Source organism: Lepeophtheirus salmonis, chromosome 7 (genome assembly GCF_016086655.4).
Source record: "Lepeophtheirus salmonis chromosome 7, UVic_Lsal_1.4, whole genome shotgun sequence".
Taxonomy (NCBI): Eukaryota; Metazoa; Arthropoda; class Copepoda; order Siphonostomatoida; family Caligidae; genus Lepeophtheirus; species Lepeophtheirus salmonis.
Window position 1 is genome coordinate 21676279 of NC_052137.2, and position 27953 is coordinate 21704231.

The window sequence follows — 27953 nt, forward strand, 5'->3', positions numbered from 1 at the left end:
CAATTTTTCTAATAAAACATTGGATACTCATTAATAAATCTTTAATCAAAATCTATGCTAGACGCATACGGGTTAATGAGACTTTTGCATTTGTTTTGACTTGACGAGTACCTGAAAGTTCTGTTCCACTTTTGAAATGTTGCAACGCAAATCGTACTCAAGGTGAATTAGGCGGTTTTGCGATTTAGTATTGATCTCAACCATACTCGAAAAAACCACCAACTCACACAGGTATGTGGAGGGAAATTCAACAAGTAGTATGAGCGCTATCGGAGCAATACGAACTAGTCATAGTGGGCCAGAAATTCGTTAAGGATTTTCTCTGCAAAAACCCCCTGAGGAGTCATGCACCAAGTCAATAATATTGTCTTCAATGTATTCTGCTTCTTTCTGATAGTTGTCAACTAGAAAGCTGTAGGGATCCCTCGTGAGGGGTTGTCGCTTTTGAAAATAATCTTTGGCAAAATAGTGCTAATACGCGTCCAGCAGCTTATCAAGGTAGATTATGGCTTTGTTCTTTAGACACGACAGCTGCAATTGACATTTTTAACCCAACAGTGTTGTCACCTTTATCTAGACATGACTTACAATACCACATATACTGTTGGTTTTTTGTATTAATACGGTCTGTATATGGATCTAATTTGAAATTTAAAGAAGCGGTTATTCTGTCCGACCAGACATTCCCACTTGGCAACTCCACCATTCCTCCCCTCCCAATGGGGAATTAATTCCCTTCACGTTAAGAACCACTGCTATAGATAAAACTAGTTATTCAAGACATCATCAAGGATCGATTTTTTTAGAGCCTATACATAATATGTCATAAGAATGAAATTGGATTTTATTCCAAATATCGGCTCTGAATTAAGTCCAACATATCCACTACATATAATATAGATTTTCAAAATCTCAAAAGTTGTAGAATCAAGTAATATTCGAAAGCTTTTCCTATAACTTACAATTTCTTTTCAGAAAAAAGAAATCTAAATCATATACTTCAGTTCGTAATCTAGAAAAAAAATTGAAGTATCTTGAAGAAAAAAGTCGTTTAAGAACACCAAGTGAAAAGTAAGAATAAGGATATATAAAGAGTAAAATTACCATTAAAATAGATATCCCAGTCAATTCATTTTATTTTTTTCTATTCAAACTAATAGTCAAAGGAGTCAAACTAAAAAAGCTATTGTGAAAAAGTCAATTACATGTCAAGAAAATGTTTCTCATATTTATTATTTGAGATAGAAGATGTCGAACAATAAGTGTATTGGTAAGGTATATAGAACGGAAAAGTACAATTATTAAAGTGTTCTTGCACTAAATGGATGTTGTTGAAAAAAGTAGTTTGAGAGAACACTACGCGGGGAAAAAATATAGATGTTCTATTGATAATGAGAAACATCCAAGTCAGATAAGTTATTTAATCTAAACTACTAGTATGTTTAAAATATTATCCAGTCATAAACAAAGAAGAGATCTATGTAAAGAAAAAAAAACTACGTTTAGAAATTTGAAAAGGAAAAACGGTTGTTGCATGTGCATTTTCTTCTTTTTTGATAATTATTTAATAACACCCCCCCCTCTATGAAGTAAGTATTCTCGACTACTTTTGTTGTAAATTTGTTTTAAAAAGGAATAATAAAATAAATGATATAAAATTAAATATAATTACAATATTTCCCTGCACTAATGTTTTTTTAAATGTAGAAGGTTCTACTCTTTTCAGTAGTAATTCATTTCTCCTCTCAAAAAAATATAAAGGCCACCTGATATTAATAAAAGTCTTTATTAAGTAGCACCATATGTCTCGTCACGCTCTTAAAAAAATCTGTCAAGGATATTTCATACTAGTAACAATATTTATTTTTTTAATCCATAGTTAAAGTTGTAATAAATATTTCTACTCACTCTGACATTGCTACCCTGAAAATGTTAAGAGTTTTTTGGAGGAGAGTATATTAGCTGTCAGTAAATAAGCTATAAACTTCTATGTGTGGAAATGAGTAATCATAAAGCCCACTTCGTATATAGCAAGGACTTAGGTAGGAAGTACTCGGTTGTTGGTAATTAATTCTATTCTGTGGGTATGAGCAGGATCCGAGATGAGTATTTTCAGTACCGCCATTTCAGAGTAAATTGGGCCTTATGAAAATAGGTTAAACTTAAGTAATTGAAAAACGACTTTTTTGGTGAGATGAGACTTCAGAGAACACTCATCTCGAAATTCCTACCCCCCAATTAATTTTTCATTAAAATACTATACCTCATACAATAATAAATACAAATTAATATTTGGTAATTATGATCAAGCTTAGTAAAATAACATCAAAATAGTATATGTATAATTTTTGGGTGGACATTTAGCAGTATTTAACGAGTAGCACCAATAGCGTTGGCCTTGCTGTTTTCTGCAATAGTATCAATTTTTCTAATAAAACATTGGATACTCATTAATAAATCTTTAATAAAAATCTATGCTAGACGCATACGGGTTAATGAGACTTTTGCATTTGTTTTGACTTGACGAGTACCTGAAAGTTCTGTTCCACTTTTGAAATGTTGCAACGCAAATCGTACTCAAGGTGAATTAGGCGGTTTTTGCGATTTAGTATTGATCTCAACCATACTCGAAAAAACCAACTCACACAGGTATGTGGAGGGAAATTCAACAAGTAGTGTGAGCGCTATCGGAGCAATACGAAGATACGAATCAGTCATAGTTTATTTAATTAAGCCGATTCCACACACTTTTAAATATATATGTATATGTACAACACCATATTTATCGTATCACAAACCCTTCTCGCCTGCTCTCCCCCACCCCCTTCCAGCTATTGTGTACAGCCATATTGGAGGATATTATATTTATGTATTATGTTATATTGGTGACTAGCCTGCAAGCGAGTTGTGGGACTCAGTATTAAACCATGTAGCGAAACGCGCTCGTTAGCCTGAGGAGAAAGAATGGTGCAGCCTGACAATTTTTTTCGCAAGATGTCGCTTTTCATTTTCCTGCCACCGAGCCCCATAAATATAAATTAACCTTCAGTTAAGTTCTTAATGCGGTAAAGTTTGAATTACTTGAGTTTATATATAGTAATATGGATGATCATTATCCACGGAACCTCTGAAATTCACCTTTTTCATCTCAAAGGTTATTGTTTATTATTACTGTTGTAATAGTTTGGACCTCAGGTAATTACATGTTTGAGAATCGCAAAAATTAAATAAGTATATTTATGAACAGCAGCAAGTTGCCAAGAGTCCTTATTTCTTCGCCAAATTACGAGACGGATAAGTATTTAATTCAGTGTCGTCACATGGGATTCAAGATCTAAAAATTTTCTCCGAGACAGTAAGTGTATTTCCTTATAGTGACGGAGGATGCTAGATATTCCCCTCCTTGACAAAGGACTTTCATGGGAGGAAGATGAAAAAATACCAAACTGAATCGTAGATGATTTGGATCTAGAGTGGAGTTTTAGGTTTTCTGTTATAAAAAAATCTTGTCTTCCTGTTTTTCTTGTGCAAATCCATGTATAATATCAATATAACTTTAGGTACTTAATATTTCATCTTAATTTGTAGTGTTTTCAAATTTTGACTTCAAAAAGTAAAAAGATATCAGCTCATGATTTTAATTCATTACCTAAAAATTTGATATTTTGAATTTAAATTAACTGATATGATCAAATTGAATCCAATTATTGAACATCCAATAAAATAAAATTATTATATAAACGGTTTATAAAAAGCTTAATAAGATTTAAAAAGATAGTGTAAAGTTATTTAAATTTATTGACTTCAGAAATGAGCTAAATGGCTTTTGATTTTTTTCTTTATACTTTGATAATACAATTTTTAAAAGTTATAATATATTTTTAACTTTTTGTTGGTTGTGTTTGATAGTTATTGTATAGTAATAAATGTACTTTATTTTTGAATTTTTACTATTATTATTTATAACAAGACATATTTACTGTATAGTTTATACTTATGAACAAAAATTGAGCTTCATCTTCAAGCCAAATAACTAAATAACTTTTTTTAACGCAATTTAAATCCAGTTTTTCCTTAAGTTCAGATATAGACAAAATACCATCATCATGGTCTAAAAGAATTTCAGACAGAGGATCAAAATTATTAGTTCCACGTTGTGCTACAGAAATTTGATTAATGTTGTACTCAAAGTATCCCTTACAGACTACATATTAAGTAGCAGTACCAGTAGCTCGTGATACATTTGATCGTATAATGTTTCAATATTTTAATTTAAAATTTCATAATAGATCCAGTAAATCCTAAATAGTGATGCATGAGATATCCAAGTTAATAAAAACTAAGTGAAAGCAGCAATAGTCGTAAACTAAAACCACTTTAGAAATAAATTAAAATTGCCAAATATCGATTTTTTTATTTATTATGATTGGAGATTGATGAGTTGTAGATCTTGTACATAGTATGCGGTTTTCCAGCAGCCGATTCTCTCCGATGGCGATACATGTATGACGTGCGTATATTCCTACAAATAAAGGAATGAAACTGATCGAGTAATTATTTCTTTGAGTTCTAAGTTCGTCTGAAAATATATCAAAAACTAAAGAGTAAATTATTTTTGATACCCATACAATGAGGCTCATTCTTACCACGAAACACTAAAAGGTTTAAGGCATACTTGATACTTCAATTTGAGCTCCTCAAAAAGAAAGTTAAGAGTTCTCATTAAGGTCCAAGTCAACCTATGATGTCTTTCACTTTATACTCAACAATTCAATTTCCGAATTTTCAATGAGCATTTTCTAAAAAGTAAAATCTATTACACATTATATTAACTCCTCCTAATTATCTTTATAAGTAATAACTAAATGGTCCCTCTAGCGGACAAAAAAAACATGTCCACCATGACATTTTTCAGCTGTTCATCACGTGGGCCCTCGTTTCGCTACTTGGTTTAAAGCTTTATGTGGGACAAACTGCCTCCTTTTTCTTTCACTTCCCCTGATTAAGCCCACACTAGGAGCGATCGCCGCCATTTTGATAGGGAAGATTGTTTATTACTTTACGCACCACTGTGATAATACGATATTTATCCTCCTTCTCACTTCTTCAATATCCTTACGTAACACAACCAACAAGACTACATTGTAGCTTGATAGCTAATATGACGAGGATTCATCAGTAGTAATGTTTATAAGGTGAATAATTGTTCTGTGTTCAGGTACTTTGTTATAACCAACATCCATGGATTCGAAAGGTATGGCTTGGATTTTAATATAGCTCACTTATTTTTAAAGATGTAAACTCACTAAAGTTTATACTTCTATAATCTCTTTATAAGGCGGGATCCCTCCCATCTAAGTTAATACTTCATAGCATAACAATCGAATAGTGAGTTTACAATAAGAAAATTTATATTTATAATTTGTATTTATAAACTGTATCTAAACTACACGATATGGTCTTGATCTTTCCCCTGATCATATCTTATATGAATCATTGAGCAATTTAAGCTCAATGTAACCTAACTCCCTTTTGTTAGTACCTAGCTCCTTTAGCACTTAGAAGGATTTTTAAATTAGTGTGCCTGACCAATTATAGACAATTCCATGGTTTAGAATTTGGAATCATATTCATCCGTAATCAGTTTGTTGAGCTTTTCATTTCTATACTTTTGCATTATATGCGCGTAGCAAATCAGTACTTTCTCCCGTTATGGTTGAGTCAAGGACCAAGGAGGTCTTCCCTCCTTTTGTTACTATTTTGTCTGGCTTCATTAGTACTCCATACACCTCAAAAATAGGCTCAGAAATGACTCTGGTAATGCTTTAGATAACCAACTAATTTATCATGTCTTAATATCCGGAAGACATACGTTTGAATATGGTCAAAAATTTTAACCCCACTTGTTACTCCCCAAGTTATAATTGAAACTACTAACTTGAGACTTGGTTAGAAGGTTGCCAGCCATTACTTTACAAGTGCGTCGAAATTCATAATTCGACACAGGAATGGTTCTATCCATGAGCCATTTCCTAAGGCCCATTGCATGTGGAGAGTATTTATGAATTTTGGTGTCGACTGATTCAATAAGATTTTTATGTTCCTTCTTTTCATTATCATCTTTATTTAGAACATTTTTTAAAATTTCGGAAATAAAACACTGTTCATTTTGATAACTAGGGGTGTTGCTAAGTTTCTTCATTTGGGGTCTTGAAAATTATAAACACAGTTATACTTATCTAAATAGGTTTATGTTATATATATATATGTGTCTATAGTTAAACATTTTTATATTAAAGGGGGGGGGGGGTTCAAAACTTGGAAAACTACTGAAAATTTAACTCACAAATATATGTTTTAAATTTACGTTGATTATAGTCTTAAAATGGTTTTATTAAAGTCAAGTTCGGAACTTTCTTTAATAAAACCATTGTACAACAATAATCAACGTACCTAAACATAGCAATTCTTGCATAAATGTCGTATGAGATCAAATGAATGTTTAACCTTTTTGGGATTGATTTCAGTAAGAAAATAGAAGACGTAGTTTGGAATAATTATTCAGACGATAAGGGAAAGAGGGAATATCAATCAACAATGCCTTAATTGTTATCTCAAATTTTTATTCGTCAAAAATGAAGTATATGTTTTATATTAATCTCTTGCGCAATTCATTTAACAATCCATTAAAAAATCAATCCAATATATCTTATTATAATGGTAATGTTCTACTCCTCGAATAATGGCTTCCTTTCCTGTCGTTGTAATAAAAAATATTAAAAAACTCCCACGGAATCATGTACGAATTGCAAATATTTATTATGTATGAATAAAGTTGTCGCCGAAAAAATGCACAACTTGAACCAAATCTAGTCAATATTTTTTGATTAATAACTTATTATGTAATTAAAATATAGGTTATATTTAAAAATATAGCCAAAGTAAAGAGCAAGGGCATTAATAAACATAATATAAATTATTTAATGAATATTATTATGAAAGCAAACTATAATTTTTAATTTATAGTAAGCTGAATTCAGGAATGAGAAATTCATAAATTGTTAGTCACTAAATAATGGAAGAGCTAAACATTTTTTAATTATTAAGAGCTTTATTTATACAGAAATATATATTTATGTAGGAGTCCAATCGGACTTATGGTTTCAAGACTAATGAATACCCTTCTCAACAAAAAGAATAAATTATAGCGTATTTTTGGAATGATAACATAGAGATCCTCTTAAATCTATATCGATGTAAATGACAAAATACTTATTTCTATAAAAATAAATAGATCATTAGTTGAGTACGACTATATATTTCAATAGTTAATTTATAGATCCGTGGTAATTTTATGTAACGCAGAGCGAGTTTAATGATTTCAATAGATTTATACTAATAGACCAAATTAGTATGATAAATTAATAAAAACATTTCACTTTTTTTATTATTTTGAATAGGTTATCTCACTGTCGGTATTTAACTTAGCCTTCTAAATATGCATATCCTTCATAAAAGTTATTTGCTGGACCATATCTTAGAAGAACTATTTGTATTCAGTATTACAATTAAAGTCAATACATATGCTGTTGGAAATCTATACGTAAGTTTGATAAGGATGAAGAAGGAATCGAGTCCTTGATAAACTCGGCTGACGAAGAGTATGCATTGACTTGGGAACGGATTAAATGTATTATTAATTATTTTAAAAGAAAACAACTAAGGTACATTTTGACTAAGATTTATTTAATGTAATTTAATACAAGTCAACACTTCGAGCAGGGTTATGTATTTTTCTTTAGAATGCTCCAGAAACATAAAATATTAATTAAACCATGGTTCTTTGTATCTGAATCATAGTTATACTCTAAAAAGTTATAAATATATTTTTAAACAAAAATACATAAACAATCCGTTTTAGTTCCTTTAGTAATAATTGCTAGAAACGACCACTCTGTGTCCAAGTGTCTTGCCATATGAAATAATAGTATAAATGTGACAAAAGGCTTATATTTACAGCCCACATGAAAGAGCTTATAGTTGTATGTTTATTAAATGTCTAAGCCATCACATATCTGTGCATCTATGCAATTCAGCAATCAATTGTAGTGTTTTTTTAAAAGCTGTAGAAAATAAATTATGAAAGAATTAATATTCTTGGTATTTCTTATTTGGTATTCAAGCCTTGTATGTAAAACTACAGACACATACATAATTTTTTTTTTTCTACAAAAAAACATTTAACCGTACATTTATAAACGTACGTTTGACAGGGTTCAATTATTCATATGTAAAGAGAAAATAAAGTTTGTGTGTTGTAGACATATACACATATGTTCATATATCGAAGAAGAGAATATTAATTTTCAAAAATTGTCAACCATAGAAAAAGGCTACTACACATAACTAAATACATATATAATATAAGCATCTAATATATACATTTTTTGTTTGTTCATGCCGTTTCTTTGTAAATGCTTATGCTGCTAAACCAAAAAAAAAAAAAAAAAAAAAGAGAGAGAGAGAGGATTATAATTTTTGTTTTGTTCTTTGGCATTGTGTGTTTGTGGTTTATATTCAAAAATATGTATTATATATACGCATCTACTTTGAGTTCAACCGGCGCTGTATATTCATATATAAATGTATGTGTTATATTCAGGCTTTGTTGCTATAAATGAGCAAACGGTCTGGAAAATGAATTAATCAGGGGAAGAATGGTTTCGCTGTAGTTCATTTATATAAATGTACGTATATATAACAGACTCTATAATAATCAAAAGATGAAGAGAATGATGATATGGTGGTAGAAATATAAGTGTGCTTTAGCTAATAATGCTGGGTAGGAATGATACAATGGAACTATAATATTTATTATCACTAATATGATAAATACAGTGTTTTGAAAAACCGTATACTCAACATTTATATCCTCTGATTGGTAAAACTAAAGCATTTTTTTGAAACAGCCAATATGATATATATATATATATATATATGTACAAGTTAGAATTATGTTGTAATTCTATAATTGTATATTCACTCGCTAGTGAAATATTAAATGAATACACTTATTTAGTTCCTTTCATTTCACGTCACTTCGTAGATAAATAAATGTTTCTCTGACGTTGTAACCCATAATAAATGTTTATATCCGTAACGAACAAAAATTTCGTCATTTCTATATATTCTTAGACTTTAAATTATCAAAATAAACTAATTCTATTAATAACACATGCGTAAAAATTTATAGAACTAATATAAGAATTTCTGTGGAATTTGTTAAAATACATATGAGTTTTTCGACTTAATTATTTCCTTTAAGGAAGAGCCGCCTTTTCGTAGCATTTTTTTGTTTTTTTTTGTTTCGCTATGTCATCATTATTGACTTATTAACCCAAAAGTAAATGTAATTCAATGGAAGAATATATCATCGATATACTCGTACATAGAGAGTGGGGGCCCAAAACTTGCAGAAGCATTTAACTATGAATTTGCCCATTATTTTTAATTACGATGTTTCAGTACCCAACCAAACGACAGCTGAAACAAGAATAAATAAGCTTTATTTTTATCCGCTGGCTGTAAAAATGTCGAATCAACAACAAAAAAGACAACTCATCAGCTATCTCTTCTGCGACGGAGTCATTGCCGAGAACATACGTTGCTATCTCGATATGGACTCCCTATAAAAAAAAAAAATCCTTATAGGACGATTCCCTCCCATATCGATAAGAAGAACCAAAACTTCTGCAGCAACCATATGGCTAACTTCTGGCCTGCCTCTATGTGGCCCTCTTCCAGCCATAAACTCATCTTCCTATATTTTGCATTTTTGGCGCGTTCTTGTAGAATAATTTATGTTGCACCTCTCATCCAAATTTTGATTAGCTCTGAGCTGCTATCCTGACAGCGTGGTATACCATTTCATCGACTAGAGCTACCAATTTGTTCGCGAGCGTGTCGAGGCTGATTTTACTTGTGAAAGATGACATATTGAATAAAAAATATAGCTAAATATGGTTTTAAACATATCATATAGGTTTTGAGTTGTCATTTCTGACACGTTTTTCGAAATTTATGGATACTACTGGAAGGTTTGGCTTCCCTACTCTGAATTTATATTAAAATTTCAGATAATAATTCCATGGATGAAGGTAGTTTTTTTGTGAATTATCTCTCAAACTATTCTAGGAAGGGTGGGGGGGTAACAAACTAGGAAATGGAGAAGGTATTCCTCCCTTCCTCTGGGATTAATACCATTATAATGACCAATATGTCATATAAATATAGTTGCTGATTATGTATCAAACATCTGGGTTCACAATGTCTCCAAATACAAGATTTTTCTTTAAAAAGGATTTTATCAATTCTATAATTCTTCCCTTGTCCATAAACATTATCCTGTACATCTGGAGAGAGAGAAATATAGCAATTCATACGTTGCCTATGTACATAACAGTTGACTTTCTATACCTTGAAAACAATTCGAAAACCACTACAAACATGTTATTTATTTTACCTCTTGTATACACATGTACATTCAAAAAGCTACATACATGCTTACATATGCATGTAGGCATTATGCATGAAAATATGCCACAAAAACTATTCTTCAAATACACACATTAAAACAGTGCGTTTTACAGAAAGGCGGAAAATGTATCTGCCAAATAAAATTGGTCATTTCTTAAAAACCCAAAGATTTACAAGGCCAATTCATACTTTATTGAACAGAGCTGAAATAGATCTATTCATGAATAGGAATCATATTTCTGGTTGATCCTTGAGACAAGAATGAAGTTGATTTGGTATTATTAACGGATCCAAAAATTTGATGATTTGTAAAATACCTTCTATGTACAAAATATCACTGATGCACTACTAATTTTGTATCTCAAAGATAAAACATAGTTTTTCGTAAATTGAAGATATATAACTCCGTAATAATAAAAAAAAACCATAAAAAGAGTTAGCACTTTACAAGTTATATAAGATGTGCTGTTTGAAAAATATTTTTTATATTTAATAAGCTATCAAGACTTATTCATAATACATAATATTTTATCTCAGTAGACCAAGCAATCAGAAAAAAAAAAGTCATCTCCATGTTTATCAAGGTAAAATCAATATTAAGCACATTATGACTATTCAAAGGCACACTTTTGTTGATATGTGTTATAAATCCTGCTTAAACGATAGCAATGAATATATGACTCTCAATAACATAAGCCTTCTTAAACTGTAGAGTTGTCTCATAAGGAAGCTTAAATCATTTTAAAGAGGGTGCAAAATTATTACTGTAAAAAAAATATATCGGGGGGTGGAACTCAAAATGTTTTTAAAACATTATTAGAGTTGTGGTCCATACCATCTTAGCTGAGATTAAGACAAGACAAAGGCTTTGAAGGACTGATATTAGACAAGCTACCTGAACAACTGAAGATTAGACAATCTTCTCGAGCCTTAAATCGTGAATAAATTAGATTCCTCCTGGTAGTATCCCTGAGTTGGAGTCGTACTGAAAAAATTGGATGAATACTGAATATGCTGTCGCCTCAGTTAAAAAATAGTAAAAAACATTTTTCGAAGACTGATGAAGTTGCACTCACTAAATATTAGTAAACATTAAAGTATATCAATTACTCTATCAGGCAAGTGTCTTTGAAGTCCATTTACATAATGTATATTTCCATCTCTAGAAGCGACCTTGAATCTATCTTATGCATATTGATTTGAAGAGATTAATTTTTCCCGAGCATGTTGTCTATTGAGCTTATTCGTTCCAACGTTAATTTTTATTTTCACAGACCCCCTACTTTTTATCTGTAGTAATTAATGATTTTATAAATAGAGAGACTATAAAATTATGTCCCTGGAAAGGATACAAAAAATTAAGATGCGACGTTAAAGGAGGTGAAAAAGAGCCTTAATAATGAATAAATTATTCTCTTGGGAGTAGATATATGTACCGTAATAGGTAGTTTATAATTTTTATATAATATCTAAAATTATTATAATTCAATTATTTTCTAGTTTCATAATTAAAAACTAATACAACATAGGTGAAATTGTCTAAAAGTTTTTACTTATAAAAATGTTCTATATTTCAAAAAATAAATAATAATCTTGTTATGTTTTTTTCTTTTATTCTTTCTGATTATTTTATAAAACAGGATCCATTTTACCGATAGCTATTGATACATATTTAATAGCTGAATATATACAAATTCTTCTCATACATTGCACTGCGTAAAAAACATAGGCTTCCACAGAAGTGAAGGTTCCATGAAGGAAACATGGATATTCTCCCATATCTTTAATTTAATCACAAGGCCATGGCTTCTAAAACATCTTGGTTTCCTTCCTTGCTTGCTGCTTCATCCTAAAGATCGGCAGAGATAGGGATCGCAGTTAACTTTCTGGAATTGTCAATCATCTCTTCATAGTGCCCCATAATGGGTCTACAAGATAATCGCCAGGCGCTTAATTTTTTGCAGTTATTATTTTATGGCTCTTTTGATAATAGTTACGGTTTCTGCCGCAAGGGTACATACCCTCTTTACAACAATTATTTATGGCGGGAAATAGTGTTTAAGGTCTTTCTAATCTATTAAGTCCGTTACTCCTCTCAAATCCATCTCAGCTCAGTCATCTACCTTACTAATGTATATACTTTGTTTGAACACCACCTGTAGACTGGGATGCAATCTAACAGATGATATATGTATTCTATTTATGATATACTTATTAAAATTTACCAGCATTTTTATAAGATTTAACTCAAAAAATTTAATTTGAAGGAAAGTATCTCCAAAAATAATATTTATCTTAGTTATTTTTTAAAGCTACATGCGTCATTAAATGATCTACATATATTAGGTAATATATGTATGAAGAAATATATGGGTCTTTTTAATCTCGATCTAGTCGTTAATTTATTATTGACAGTAATGGCTTTACCCTAAGAGCTCTTTTCCTTTAATCCCAAGCCTCTAATCATATCAATTTAATTTGTAAATTAGAAAATTTGGGATGATTTTAATTTTCTGTTAAATATCATGGAGGTGAATGAAGAAATGTGATACTCTCACATTCATCGAGAAATATTTTTCTCGATGAATGAATGGTATTGAGGGAAGACCTCTATATACTGGAAAACGAATTATTCAATTTAATATACATGCCTTGAATTTGTGTTTTTTCTTTTAAATATAAGAAGACTTGTATTATTTGATTGACGTACATTATACATATTTTGTATAAATTAATATCAAACTCATGAGTAGATGGTAAATAAAGTTTTATGACGTATGCAAGTTTTGAAAACTAATAATTACTTTCCTAAAAAATTAAAAATAACTATCAAAAGTTTTTAGAATCATAATTTCTTATAGTATAAGTATTTTTATATATGTGATGCACTCAGCACAAGAGCAACCTAAACCTACTTTTTCTTTAAATTGAGTCTATGTTACATTTGTATTTTTTTAATGAATTATGGCCCATTTCTATCAAACAAAATATTCTTATTCACCCTTTTGAAGGCCCAAACAGGATTACTGCACTTGATGTATCCAAAATGAATCATGAAAATAAAGGAGTAAAAATTGATAAAATTTATTTGAACAGCAATATAAGTTTTTTAAATCAAATATAGGTTCTAAAAGTTACTCTTGGATATTTCAACTCATCACACAAATTTGACTTATTAACCCATAATTGTTGTTTTGAATATGTCTATGAAATGTTGAGCTCTATAAAGAATATATGGAGTTAAAAATTAAGGTGCTATTTTGTTGTTTTTTTTCTTGATTTTTATTCAAGATTGTTTTTATGATGATATACATCATCTGTAAGCTTCTCATTAAGTTAGAGATATAATTTAATTCTGTTTAGAAATTTTAGGGATATAATTTTTGACGTATGAAAATACTCGTCAGTTATTTGATCATTAGACTCTTATGTAAATTCATATATCATATGTATATATGTAGGGTTTTTATTTATACTTTAACACAATGTATGTCTGTACAATGTTTATAAATATGTAGGTATATGTAGAAAATTAACTTTAAATTATTTAGAAGTTTAAATGAATTAGCTTTTTCATATTTATGAAAAATAAAGAAGTGAAAGAGAATGAAAATGGAATATTGAATTTCAATTTCTGTGAAACAAAATTCATGCGTAGGTACATTTGAACCCTTCTTCTAATGAATTAATAATACAGTATTATAGGAAATGAAACAGTTTTAAATAATATAAGGAAATAATAGCCATTACTTTTATTTCGGATATAAAATAATTTAATTCATAGGTGTTTTCAAAGTATAGTTTAAAATATATATTTATTTTTTACATATTATAAATACACTTCCATTGTTTAAAATAAAAGTTTTAAGTGAATCATTTTTGAATACACTTCTGAAGTTGTATCCCACTCTTTTAGAAATATATTATAAAGATATGACAATATATATATGTATATACATCTGTATTCAGGTTGAATATATATATATAAGAAAATAGCTTTAGTCAACAAACAATACCCATATTTAATTATATTATCTCTTACTGAATTATTCCAGCAGTGAAGGCTTACAAATTGAATGAGCAAATAAAATGATGTAGCAAAAAAAGTATTTATGTGTGCATATATGTATAAATTTATACTTCGATCGAATATTTATATATACAGGGTTTGCAAGCCATCTCTGCAGAAAAAAATGATTTTATTTTGAAACAAAATTTTATCTCCAACCAGTTTTAGATTAAGAAATAAATTTATGAAATCTGTATGGATTCTGATTTATTTTATTCAATAATAAGCTCTATTACAGTCTCGATAAGAGGCTGAAAGCACGAACAGGCTTTCGCCACTTGATCCCTCTGCAAGTTATGGAATTCCTTCTTAATTCGACTGATAAGTTTGTTCTTGGTGCTGCAGAGGGTTCAGTTGGTTTGTCGTTCAATCGCGCCCCACACAAAACAAAATCCACCGTATGCCGATCTGGCGAGTTTGGAGGCAAACATCCGGCGAAATAAAGTTGCCAATATAGTCTTTGAGCTATTTTTCGAGTTGTAGCAGGTAGCCGAGTCTTGTCGCTAAATGCAAGGGTTCCAATTAGCATCCCTTTCGATTCAAAATCAGTTTGAAGGCATCAAATTCCCTCCTAACCTTACAAACAAAGGCCTCACAAAGTCTCAGAGTTCTATCAATTGTTATATTCTTGCTCCAGGCGCAAATTCCAAGAAATTTTCCGTGCATTTTCCAAATATGTAGTACAAAAATTAGTCAGATTCTATTTTTTCCCCAACTCATACAGGTTTGAACTAAATATCTAAGAAAATAAAAAAATCATTGGCCTAAGTACCTTCGTTTTCCCAAGAGAGCGTGCCAAAGGGGTAGCGTAGATAGCGTATGCACCCTTCTGTATATACCATTCAAATGTAGAATGTACCTATATAGTACATGCATACATAAAAATGTATACAATCTCTTTATTGAGTATATGGAAATGCTTTTGAAGAGGAGATTATTTTTCGTTCTTAATGACTATGTCATGATTATTCTGTACCCTATATTTGACTTTATTTATATGTATGTCAAAGTGATGACAAGTTTTTGAGGTAAATAGTTATTAACTTTCTTGGATAATGTTATACATTTTCTACCTCTCGTAATGTAATCATGAGGATTATTATTTTTAATATTTATAACTTCATTGTAGATGTTTTATTAGTTACAAACATCGAGATCCATCATTAAAATGACCAAGATAAAACTCAATATTTGAGGGGGCTTTTGAGGCGACGTAAATTCGTACATATTTATGCAATTATCATTCAATATATTTATATTTTTAAACAATATAATGTTTCACGAAAATTAATCAATTCTGTCAAATTTGACATTCGTTTCTATTGCGATCATCTAAGTGATGTTTTTATCATATGTATTGTATGTACATATATGACAGTAAACCATATGTTATCTATATTTTTAAGCACATATAACATATCTATTACGTTATATGTCTATTTCTTGAATTTCCAGGAATTACACAAATGGATTATTTATCCCTAACAAAAACTACAGATAGAGATATCTTCTTTCACTTAATGGTCTCTTTACTTCTTATTTCAGTAAAATTATAAAATCTGCCACATAAGATTATTGGATAAATTGTATACATTGAAATGTATTTTTCATAGGAATAATACCGCAGCATTTTATTAGCTTTGGAATATAGTTACTGACTAGCTATTTTCCTGACCATAGAACTCTAGATACATGGACGTTTATTGACGTCATTTGGTTTTTCTGTCCCCCCAACTTGAGTCATAGATCCTTCTTCTTATATATACTTTATGCTCTTCCTGTTCTGAGTGTATCTTTTATATTTATATACAATTTTCCTTGCTAATTCTTTGGAAATAAACTATTAAACGATGTCCATGGTAAGTAATGAGTTTTTGATTGAAATTTTTGGTCAAAATTAACATTTAAAATAAAAATATGTAATTAAAAAATATGTAAAAGACACATTAGGTGAAATTTATAGTTTGTCATATTAAAATCGTAAAAAATGATATAGTTGATATATCTATCTATCTAATGTCTTTTTATTGCATTATCCTCTTCTCAAGTACTGTAAATCCTTCACTTAAAATTATTCATCTAATTTTTTGGTTGCATCTTGTACATTTTTCTGATACGAGTGACAACTTGTACACAATACTGATAATAAAAGAAAAATTACTCATCTGGAAAAATGAAAAATGCCGTATTTTTCCAAGTTATTTGGAATTACATGGCTTGACGAGGTCTACAATTATATACTTTAGTTGAATTAATTGTAATATCGATATTTTAGATTGCCCCTTAATTCATCGTTATGGGATTAATCTAGAGTTTCCTTCAAGTAAGGGCTAGATATTAGTGATAAAGTTTGTATAATAAGGATAAATAATTAAATAAAATTATGTATTTACACTGAGGAACCCACTTTGAAAATAATTTTACACCTCCTCGTTATTTAAAGAAAATTAAACAAGAGTGTTACTAATTTCACATTTATGTTGCATGTGTATGAATTTTACTTTAACACATTCGTTAAATGTTAAATCAATTTATATAAAAAGATGCCCTGATGATCTTTCTATGGTTAATATTAATATAATAATACTTTGTAATTACCTTCCTGTTAAATGAACTTGTCCGTGCGGAGGATCCGGAAGTTCTGGACACTCTTTTTCAGGTCGTATACAAGAAAGCCCACAGTCTCCATCACAAAGGCACAATTTTCTATCATTGACGCAATCGGTGTCCGTTTCACACTTTCTTTGACACTCTCGAATACCGGAATAATCTTCACGTATTGGACAATCATCTGGTTTCGGAGAGTATGAATATGACAAATCAACCATATATAATAGCAGTAGGAATTTTGTTGTCACAGCCATAGTGTCCTTCAGATCTGTTGTAGTAATCAACTTGTGTTTAAAAAACAGATAATCTTACTGGCTGAAAAGATTTGAACATATTATAATATTAATTTTTTGGGTATTAAGTTAACACAGTTAATCAATATGTATAGGTGCATAATATTTATTTTAACTCAATGGGTAATATAATTTTATGTAAAAAAGTATTATAGGTTGTAAACTCTGCGAACTAGGAGAGCAAATGAGAAGGTTTTTGTACTCTAGTTTTTTTACATAAAATATTTTTTGTTGTGTTTTTCTCAGTGGTAGAATTCCATCAATTTCTTGTTGGTAATCTCCCTATTTTTCTAAAAATGGTTATATTAGGTTAACTAACACTTGTATATAATTATTTTTTCTTATGAATGTTATATTATTTGATAGATAATTGAATATTACAAGTCTTTTCTTCCTACTATTTCTTCATTCAGCTTCAAATTACTTCCATCCAAATCCTCAAACTACAAAAATCAGTATAAAAAAACAAAAATTAAACTTTATGTTATTTTCTTTCTTTTCAATTTAATAAATTATTGACTTATAAATAATAGCGGTAGTTGGCATTGTTTGGAGTTATTAGGTGTCGACGAACATTAATTTTTTTGTAAAATAATAATATAAAAGATAACTTCCCAACAAATCCTTTATGTTACTCTCCGTTTTTCATGGGCACATTCAACTGTAGCTAATTAATCAATACATAGACGTCCTCTCCTCTAGAATAAAAAGTTATAAGAACATATTAAGAAAAATTCCACATTCTCCTTCAACCACTTCTGGGTGTTCTTGGCTGTGTGTGCGGGTGCCCCATCCTGCGGGAAACACACCCTCTTGCCAGGATACTCCTTCCTGATCCATGGGACCACCTTGGTCTTGAGCACCTTGATGTAGTCCTCCGAGGTGAGCCTGTAGCCCTCTCGGAAGAAGACTGGAGGCATGGATTTACGATCTGAGCCAACAACTCCAAGCATCATGATGCTGGCTGGGTGCTTGGTCATGTACACATATTTCTCAGATCCCACATAACCATTAAGGCTAATGTAGCGATCATTTTTGCGGTTGAAGACTTTTCATGTTGTTCAAAATCTTCTTGCATCGGAAGTATCTGGCCTCCATATTGGCCATGGCCAACATGGGACGGGTGGTGCGGACCAAGGACTTGCCCCCAATGTCCTTGACAATGTTGGCAGCAGTAATCTTAGCCATGTTGTTCTTCTTGGCAATTGTTCTGATGCTCAGAAGAGGGTTTATCTTGATCTGGGCCCTGATCTTCTTCTTAGTGGCCTTGGTGGCCTTTAAGACAGGTCTCCTAATTCGAGGCTTGTCTTCAAGGCCTTTCCCCTTGTCCAACCTCCTCTTGATCCTGCCAATGGTGCTGGCGGACATGCTGGTGGCCTCAGAGATCTCCTTGGGGCTGATTCCTGCACGAAGCAGAGCAGCTACTTCATGTCTTTTAGCCTCCATGTCAAAAATAATTATGAATTTCGAAATGTTATTGAAACAAAACTTGTTAATCTGAAAACGGTCTTTAACTTTTATTAATGCAACATTTACGTAAAAAGTCTCTGAAACCTCAAAAAAAAAAGCCATCGAAGGTACCGGTCAAGACTTTCGGGACACCCGGTATGTGGTATATTTCATATCCCCACCATTTCCGCCTTGAGAAGCTACCACATTATAGCCTGTCTGAAGTTCAATTTGTGAATCCTGTATACCCTTCATTTGATTTTCTGTTAAATTAGTAATTTTGAAGCAATCCAAGGATCTGATTTAATATATTTTAGTGGTGAATGAAGGACTTTGTCAATTTACAATTATTATTTTAAAATAATTGTAAATAACATAAGAACAAATTCTTACAAAAAAAATATGGATAATTAATATCAAAACACAGTACGTTCTGTATTATAAACAAAACATGCTCATTAACAATCTCTATTGTAATTACTAACATTAAATCTATGTTTTCTCCCATGTTATTATACCTTTCAATTGAAAAAAAAATCAAAATCAAATGCAGTCAAAACCGCAAATTCCAGATGATTTTTATTCAATACCCAAGCATATTAGCTGAAAACGTTTGTTTTTATTGAGGATGAGAAATACGTAGAAGAAGCTCTTGTTATTTTCCCTCCATTATATAAAATCAGGGTTTCTTCAGCACATTTAAGGGCAGCATTGTGGAAACAAAGTAGGAAGTCCTTCCTACAAAATGTGTTAATTTTTGACGTATTTTCATTGTAATATTTTATGTATTTTTTTAACTTATTTTAAATTTGACAACATATGCCCATTACATCATGCATCTTTTACAAGGATAAAGAAACAATGAATTCAGATTTTATTCACAAAGAAATGAGTAATATAAAACATATACATAAGGCGCCTTTTTGTCCTCAACTAACGTTTCTCTTCTCGACTTACAACTATGATTTCGTAACATGTACATAGTATATATGATAATTTAGTATTTCTTTACAAAATAACGACTAATCATTTTTTATATTAAACTGGTGTGGATTTGAAAAGCTACAAATACGAGTAAATTAGATTATTGCTAAAAATGTTATAACAAAATTTTAATGAAAGCACATGTATTAAAATTGTTAATAAAAGGATCCATATTAAATACTTTCAAGTCATAAGTGTTTAGTAAAAAGTATTAATTAATTTAGCAACTGTAAAAAATATAGATTATGTTGTAAAGGTAATTAATTTGCACAATTCTTTAATTGTATATCGTCAAATTTTGTGGAACAATACATTAATAAAATAAATTAATGTGTTTATGTATACATTGATGAAATATAAAGCAATTTTTTTAAATGATTGTAAAATGCCTTAAGCCTATGCTTAGAAATTAAACGTTTATCGGTATACTTTCATTCAATCTTCTTCTTTTTTTTTTTTTTTTTTTGTATTTTAACAAAATATTTACTTTTTATATAATATGCACTTTTATGAGTTCTACTAATTTAAACCTTAGACTACAAGGAAAATCAGTTTAACCTACTAATTATGTGGAAAAATAACACCCAATAGATCAGTATTATTATTATTTACATTGCAAGTCAAATTAAGCTGGATGGCTCGTACACAATAAAAATAAAAGTGATCCACATTTTTTGGAGGGATTAGCAAAAAAAAAAAAAAAAAAAAATTGCCAATGTTAATTACATATTACCAAAATTATAACGAGTTATCAAAATTATTCTCACACTACTGCATTCATTATAATCGAATGAAAATTTATTTTCATCTTCTCTAACTGCACTGTAATATCATATTTTTTTCTACTTGAGACAATGACCTCAAAAACAACTAGGGACGCATTTCAGATGTGAAACTCTCAGTGGTTAGACAGTGGTGCATCAATTGTAAATAGGCACTACTCAAGACTTGGAATCTTAGGTTTTAACGAGATCCTAAAACAGTAATTTGGAACCGTTTCACTTTTTATGAACAATAGTGGTTTTGATATCTAATAGCTACATCCTCACTACGCTAACAAATTAGGAGTGGAAAATGAATACTGGACTTTCTGTTTCAGAGCAATTCTTCTTCTTATATCTGTTTGTAAGGCTATTAATTAACAGAGGGGAGGAGATGGTCTAGAAATATTGAAACTACTGATTGGCTAGTGGCAACGGCGTCCAGTCACCCACAAAAGTTCAAAATATAAGCATTGATAACAAAAGTACAGATAGTCATGTACGCAGCAAAAACTAATAAAAGGCTCAAGGGAGGGAGAAGATGATCAAGAGATTAATATTAAAGATGGAGAGTTTTGATGAAAGTGGAATACTAATTAAGTATATATATATATATATAAAGAACTTTAATGGCAACGCCTCTGCCGAATGAATGAAATGAGGTAGAAGCATAAAATAATGCAATAGTAAAGTGATAAAATTTTTGTATTATTTTTTTCTTTTTTTTCTATTCATTTATAATGTAAAAAAAAAAAAAATATTAAAAAAAAATCGATTAAAACATCCAACAACGTCATTAATTTAACTCATCCGTTCCAGTTATTTGATTTATTTTAGTTGTAGGTTTTTTGATTAAAAAGGGGAGCATAAGTTTTTACTTATCTTGTTAAAAAATGATGATAAGAGCAAGTTACGTATAAAAATAAAATATAATTATACTAGAATCCACTTTGAATTAATTTGAAATACAAAGTACATATTAATTAAATATGACTTTGCCTCAAAAAAGAATATTATGCATGATATATACCGGGTGTAAACTTGAAATTTACACACTCTAATAATAATAAAAAATTCTGAGGATATTAATAGATTGACTTCAAAACTTTTGAATATTTTTTGATTAAATATCAGCTCAATTAAAAAAAAAATTAATAATAAAAAAAGTTTCATCAAGGCGGTAAACAGTCTCAACATTAGTTGGATCCGATCGCACTCCAAAAGATTTTACAAAGCTTAATAGAGTCTCTAGTAAGACTGTCAACAATTTAAAGGAATGTCCTGGGAAATTTGAAAGGAAGAATGGCTCTGGTAACTATTATGAAGGTAAAAATCATCCAAGCGACATTAACTGAAGAGCAACTAAGTCAATTCAAAATCATACTAAGGACCTTAGAGTCTCTCCCACTGCAGTTAATAAAATAGTTGCTAAACTTGGTAATAAGTCCTTTGTAATGTTGGAGAGGCCTATTCTTACAAACAGCATGAAACAGACCTATCTCCAACGTTGCAAAATACTTTTAAATGATTGTAAATCTGCACCAGCTGGAGGAGTGATCCTTTTTGAAAAAAAAAAACAACAACATTTGATGTAGACTCGATTTGTTACAGTCATAATGACAGCTTTCTAAGTTTTGGGGAGACAAATGGTGCGGAGAAGATCATTACCACCACAAAAATGCCATGGCTTTGAGCTTTGTGACATTAAATGGGATTGTGGCACTCCTTACTTGGTTCTCTGGAGGCTACAGGCTGAATGCCAAGGACTATATTGAATTCCTTCAAGACAGAATGATTCCTTTTGTGAGATAAAATTTACTTGATTTAGTCTTTTGGCAAGATGTAGTTCCTTAACCCAATCATTCTTATTCAATAAAATGTTATTTCTGAGAGGAAACAAATTGATACTCTACAGTCTAAATATAGACTCTCTTGACCATTCATTCTGACTGCATGTTGAGATGAAGAAATGTAAGAAACGAATGTGGTGGGTATAAAGACGGCAGTAAATATGACCTGAAGTAAAATGAATTCCGACTATAAGTGCAAAATTTATGTCACTTTCTGAAGGAGGATTACTTCCATAGTCACAGCTGATCGTAGCAGAATTGAAAAAAATATATAGCAGGCATTCTTTACAATAATTTATTATTAAATATTTGTTTTGTAGAATGAATATTATTAGAAATGCAAAGAAACAATGTAAAATTATACACCATTGTCACCTTACGTTAATGATTTGCAAAATTACGAGTGAACCTAAAAAAAAAGATCAAGGGTTGTGTCTTCAGTAAAATGCCATTTATTGAAATCGGAACACTAACTACGTAATTCAATAATTAATTAATGTTGAGTGATTGAAATTTATTTATATTTCGCTATATTAGTTACAAAACAAAGCACCGATGCCCTGAAAGCCACTCTCAGCTAGTACTTCGACGGCATGATAGAAGACTACATCTACAGTGGTTAGCGGGCCTTTTGCCACCCCCTTGTAGCCATTATTGCTTCTAAAAGATGATATTTTAATGATGAAGAGAACCCGGACCCACATCGATTTATAGTACAAAATTTATTGTAATTCTATTGTTAATTAATAAAGTATACCTTTATAAAATTTAAATTGAAAGTGTTCAGATTTTAATGGACCACTCTGTTAATTCAATGGCTTATAGCTTATTTTTTGGATTTGAAAACTAAGTAATTACAAGTAATAAGTCATGAACGAATTTTACTTTAATGCTTTTTTTTAATACACACAATTTTGTTCCTTCATTATTGGTTTATCCAATGGAAAAAGTACAATCATAAACATTTATATATGTAACTTTTCGTAACACTAGATTGCAAGATTGAAATTTTGATTGATTTTTGATTTGAGGTCCATTAATTGGTTCACACTTTTACAAAACCCTTTTTTCCCTACAAACAATATTGAGTACAAATTCTTGACAATTTGATCGATTTTTTTTAAGTTGATGTATTTAAAATCAGGAAAAAGCTTCCAGAAAACAAAGACACACATTGCAAAGAAAAAACTTATATATTATCTTTTTGTACTTACATTAATAATACTACCGTTGAAGTTTTTAAGAAGCCCTTTCTAAATTTCTATTATGTTAATTTCTAAATTTATAGTAATTTATTTTCATTTAGAAGCATTTATAATTTAATTATATATCTGAAAAGGAGACTAAATGTGTTTGATACATTAATTAACATGGAATTCTAGGGTCTTAGAATAAAATCACAGAATTTTTATTCCCACTGAGGGGAATATAAAAAGATTAATTTGTAGAAAGAAAGAGTCAACGTCATTCTTTACTCCATTCCTCCAAGAGGGGAAATAAAGAAAATCAAGCTGAGCTGCATATGTGATTATTCCATGTGTCTCAAATTCTATGACAACTTAATATGTATATTTATTCATGAATATGGTTAAAGTTTTCATTAAATTACTCAAACGTAATAATAATAAATCTACAGCCTGAGGATTACATTTAGTTTGGCATAACTAGGTACAAGGTTTATTCAAAAAGTAATGGGATTTTTTTAAATTCGCAACAACGCACATTTGGTATGTTTTATTTTTTTATGCTTGTACACTTACCACGAACACATATTTACTATTTCAATTGTATAAATATTTATTTGTTTGTGAGAGGTTCGGTGGTTTTTGAAAAACATTAATAAAATTTTGTGAAAAAAATTAAATAAAGTGCTCCAAAACAATTGAAATGTTGACAATGACATACGGTGAACTTGTGCTGAGTAAAAAAAAAGTTAACAATTGGTACAAAATCTTCCAAGATGGCCAGGAAGATGCCAATGATGGCTTCACTCTGTACGCCCAAGCACGTCAACAAAAGATGAAAATGTTGAAACATATCGTTGTTCGGTCAATTAAGAGTATTATATAGAAGTAATGCCCCGCTTATGAGAAGCAATACGAAGAAAACATGCGGAATTGTGCGAAAACTATTCATGGCAATTGCCTCACGATAATGCCCCTGCTCACTCATCATTGCCTCTGATATATTTTTTGCCCAAACACACCACCACAATCATACCTTAGGCACCATATTCACCAGATTTGGGCCCCTATTACTTTTTTTATTCCCAAAACTGAATAGACCTTTGAAAGGATAGAGACTTGCAACGACAAAAGACATCATCGTTGGAAGAGCTCAAGGCTATACCAAAAAAGTTATTTTCAAAAGTGCTTCGAGGACCTAGGAAATATATTCATAACATAGAAATATTTATGTATCTTTAGAAGCGATCAAGCTTCCGCACATTGATTACAAGAGAAGACTTCTCCCATGCTCATTGTCTACTGAGCTATGTTGCTCCATTAAAATATTCCTTAGTTCAAACTAATAAATGACAAAAATCTTTTGATTAGCAGAAAATAACACAATTGGTGTTTGCAGTAAAAAAATAGTATGTTGACAGATTTATTCAAATTATGTATAAACGAAATGCAAAATTGTCAATTTCTTTTTAACAATTTTCCAAAAGTAGAAAAATAATTGTTTATGCAGTAAACCTGAAAAATAATAACTAAAAGGTATTTTTCTGTTGACTTTCAATCAGCTTTTATTTTTGTTAATTGTGTTTATTTTTACAACGTATAAATACATGCATTTTTTTTTATCAAATAAACATAAACTACATAGTTGAATCATAATAAATAATAGAATTTCAGTTTTAAAGGGAAAGCAAAATTATTTATTTCTGTAAAACTTTTTATTTATTTTTTAATTACAAAATATTATGACTTTTTACATTGTCTTCTTTGGTTAAATAACATTAAAACTTTTTTCTACTAACATCAAGCATATTTTCAAAAAGTCATACTATCAATATTATACAATGACTGTTTTTATTATAAATAAATTATAAAATAGAGGTTTTCCTGAAGGAAGTTTATATGTAAAAATTAAAGTCACGTGGGGAAAAATATAGATGTAAAGGAGGGTTACCACATATATCATGCGAATCTATGTAATTTATTTCTTTGAACTTTGCATATTTTAATCTTCAAACCTCAAAAAAATCTCCTTCGAAATGAATAAGTTCTGTGACTTAAAATGTTTCGCGTTAGTAGGAGTGAAAAAACCACAGTTAATTAAATTTTAAAAGTACGAAAATTATATTACATTATATTATAGCTAAAAAATTTCAACCTGATATTGATATTTTTTAAATTGATGTTATTGATATTAATGCTCATTTTTCCCCAAAACTTCTAATTTAGTAATAAAAAAATCATTTTTTTGGAAAAATGGATGACATAAAATACAAAAATCCTGTATTTTATCAAAAATAGTAATATAAATATTAGTCTTACAGTTATGGTTGTACACAAACAATTTATCTTAAATTGTTTGCATACTATTGTAACCGAATTTAGGCTTTATTCTACTATATCTAGAATCTATTATGATTTAATTATCATAATAATAATAATAACTACAAACAAACATAATTTGTACAAATATGTACAACCTCTATTTCATATCTAGCCCATGGTCTCCCGATGTTTACTACACTTCTTTTATCTAAGTAACATTATATATGTATATTATAAATAACAAACGGAACAATTGAAATATTTATCATACATACTTTTAAAACCATTATAGTTATTATGCAACCATTTTAGAAGAATGCAAATCTTAGATGTGGAAATATGGATAAAAGGCTGTGCATTAATTGCAGTGTGTTTCCTTACAAAAAATCTCATTTTATCAACTTTTTCATATATTAAGTGTTCTAATATAGACATTGTTATATAGTTAATAAATATTAATAACAATGGTCAACACAAAAATAATTCTCATCACGAATTGCATAGTATTTTTCTAAATGCAATTTTTGCGCTGATTTAAAAACTGTTTTTTTGTTGTTTTTTTGTAGCACGTAGAGTTTTTAAAATATACTGCTCTGAAAATTATCATTTTTTTGAGATTATTATATGACATATATCAAACTTTATGCAAATAGACTAATTTTGGGAACACAAAACAATATATATAAATAAAGATTATTTATTAGAAGGGTTGTGAATGTGTTTTCCTTTTGTATATTTTGCCAGGATTGTCACAATACTGCATCCAACAATGGTCTGCCATCATGCTTTTATTCCAAAACCCTTGGTAGCGATTCTCCATTGTGCAAATATCTTGGTGAAATCGCTCTCCTTCTTTGATATTTCAAAGTTTTCGGAGAAGAAATCTAAGTGAGAATGTAGAAATTACATATTCAACGACAATCGGCACTCAAGTTCTTTGTAAGCATCAAGCAAGTTCTTGACTTCATTTTTATACGTAGGCCAATTGTTGTTTCTAAGGAATTTGTCAAATTAAAATTTGAAAGCCAGCCAATCATTCAATTCCATTGGACAAGGGTTTTTTGAAATTCAGTGTAATTCAAAATCTCCCTTAATTTTGTTTCGACAAAAATTATGTTTCTTTAGAAACATTTTTGGAAAAGCAGTGCTTCTAAGGTCTTAAAATAGGTATAACAATTTTGAACTGATCAAATAATATTTAGAGGTGGTAGAACGACCTTAATTTTTCTATATTGACTTATTTTTGGATAAGGCTGGCATATTTACTTTTAAATCTCCAAAATACATAACAATACAGTATTTACAATGAAATAAATATTTTAGATGAGAACTTGATCTTAAGAAAATATGAAAATGACTATTCCCTTACATCAATAACTTACTGTTCGAAAGGCAAAACAAATTAAAGGAAATATGCCAGCTATATATTCAAAAATCAGTCAATTTTGAAAATTTACGGTCGTTGTGCTAATTCTACATATTCCTTGACTATTCTCAAATTTTCTTAATCCTTTTTTTGTATTTAAAAAAAAAACTTTTGAGACATTTTCTATCAAAAAAAAAAAAAAAAAAACAAAAAAAAACATTCTTAAATACCACTCTACTATTCAGGCTATATCGAAATAACCACACAGTGAAAAAAGTCTTCATATTTTAGAGGGAAATAACTAACTATTTAGCTAAATTGATTAGTATTATCTAGTTTTGTTATCTTTTTTTAGACCTTGCAAAAAAAATTCAATTTTAAAGTCTAATTCAATTTTCCTTATCTTCAAACATATGTATTTATAACCTTTTTCCTTTGGATTTCTAAGTTTTACATATCCCTTAGGACCAAAAAAAAACTTTTTGTGTTTGACAATTTCAGCAAAAAATACTTTTTTAGTAGTCGTAAA

General features: G+C 29.8%; 1 protein-coding gene across 1 annotated transcript in view; it reads right to left on the minus strand.

Annotated features, from left to right (window-relative positions):
• Positions 1-27953, minus strand: part of Hasp (Hig-anchoring scaffold protein) — a 180010-nt gene that overhangs the window by 125691 nt on the left and 26366 nt on the right. Inside the window, exon 2 of the mRNA XM_040716736.2 lies at positions 17204-17530. Within this exon, the coding sequence (XP_040572670.1) occupies positions 17204-17469 (266 nt within the window). The 5' untranslated portion in view covers positions 17470-17530. The remainder of the gene's footprint in view (positions 1-17203; positions 17531-27953) is intronic.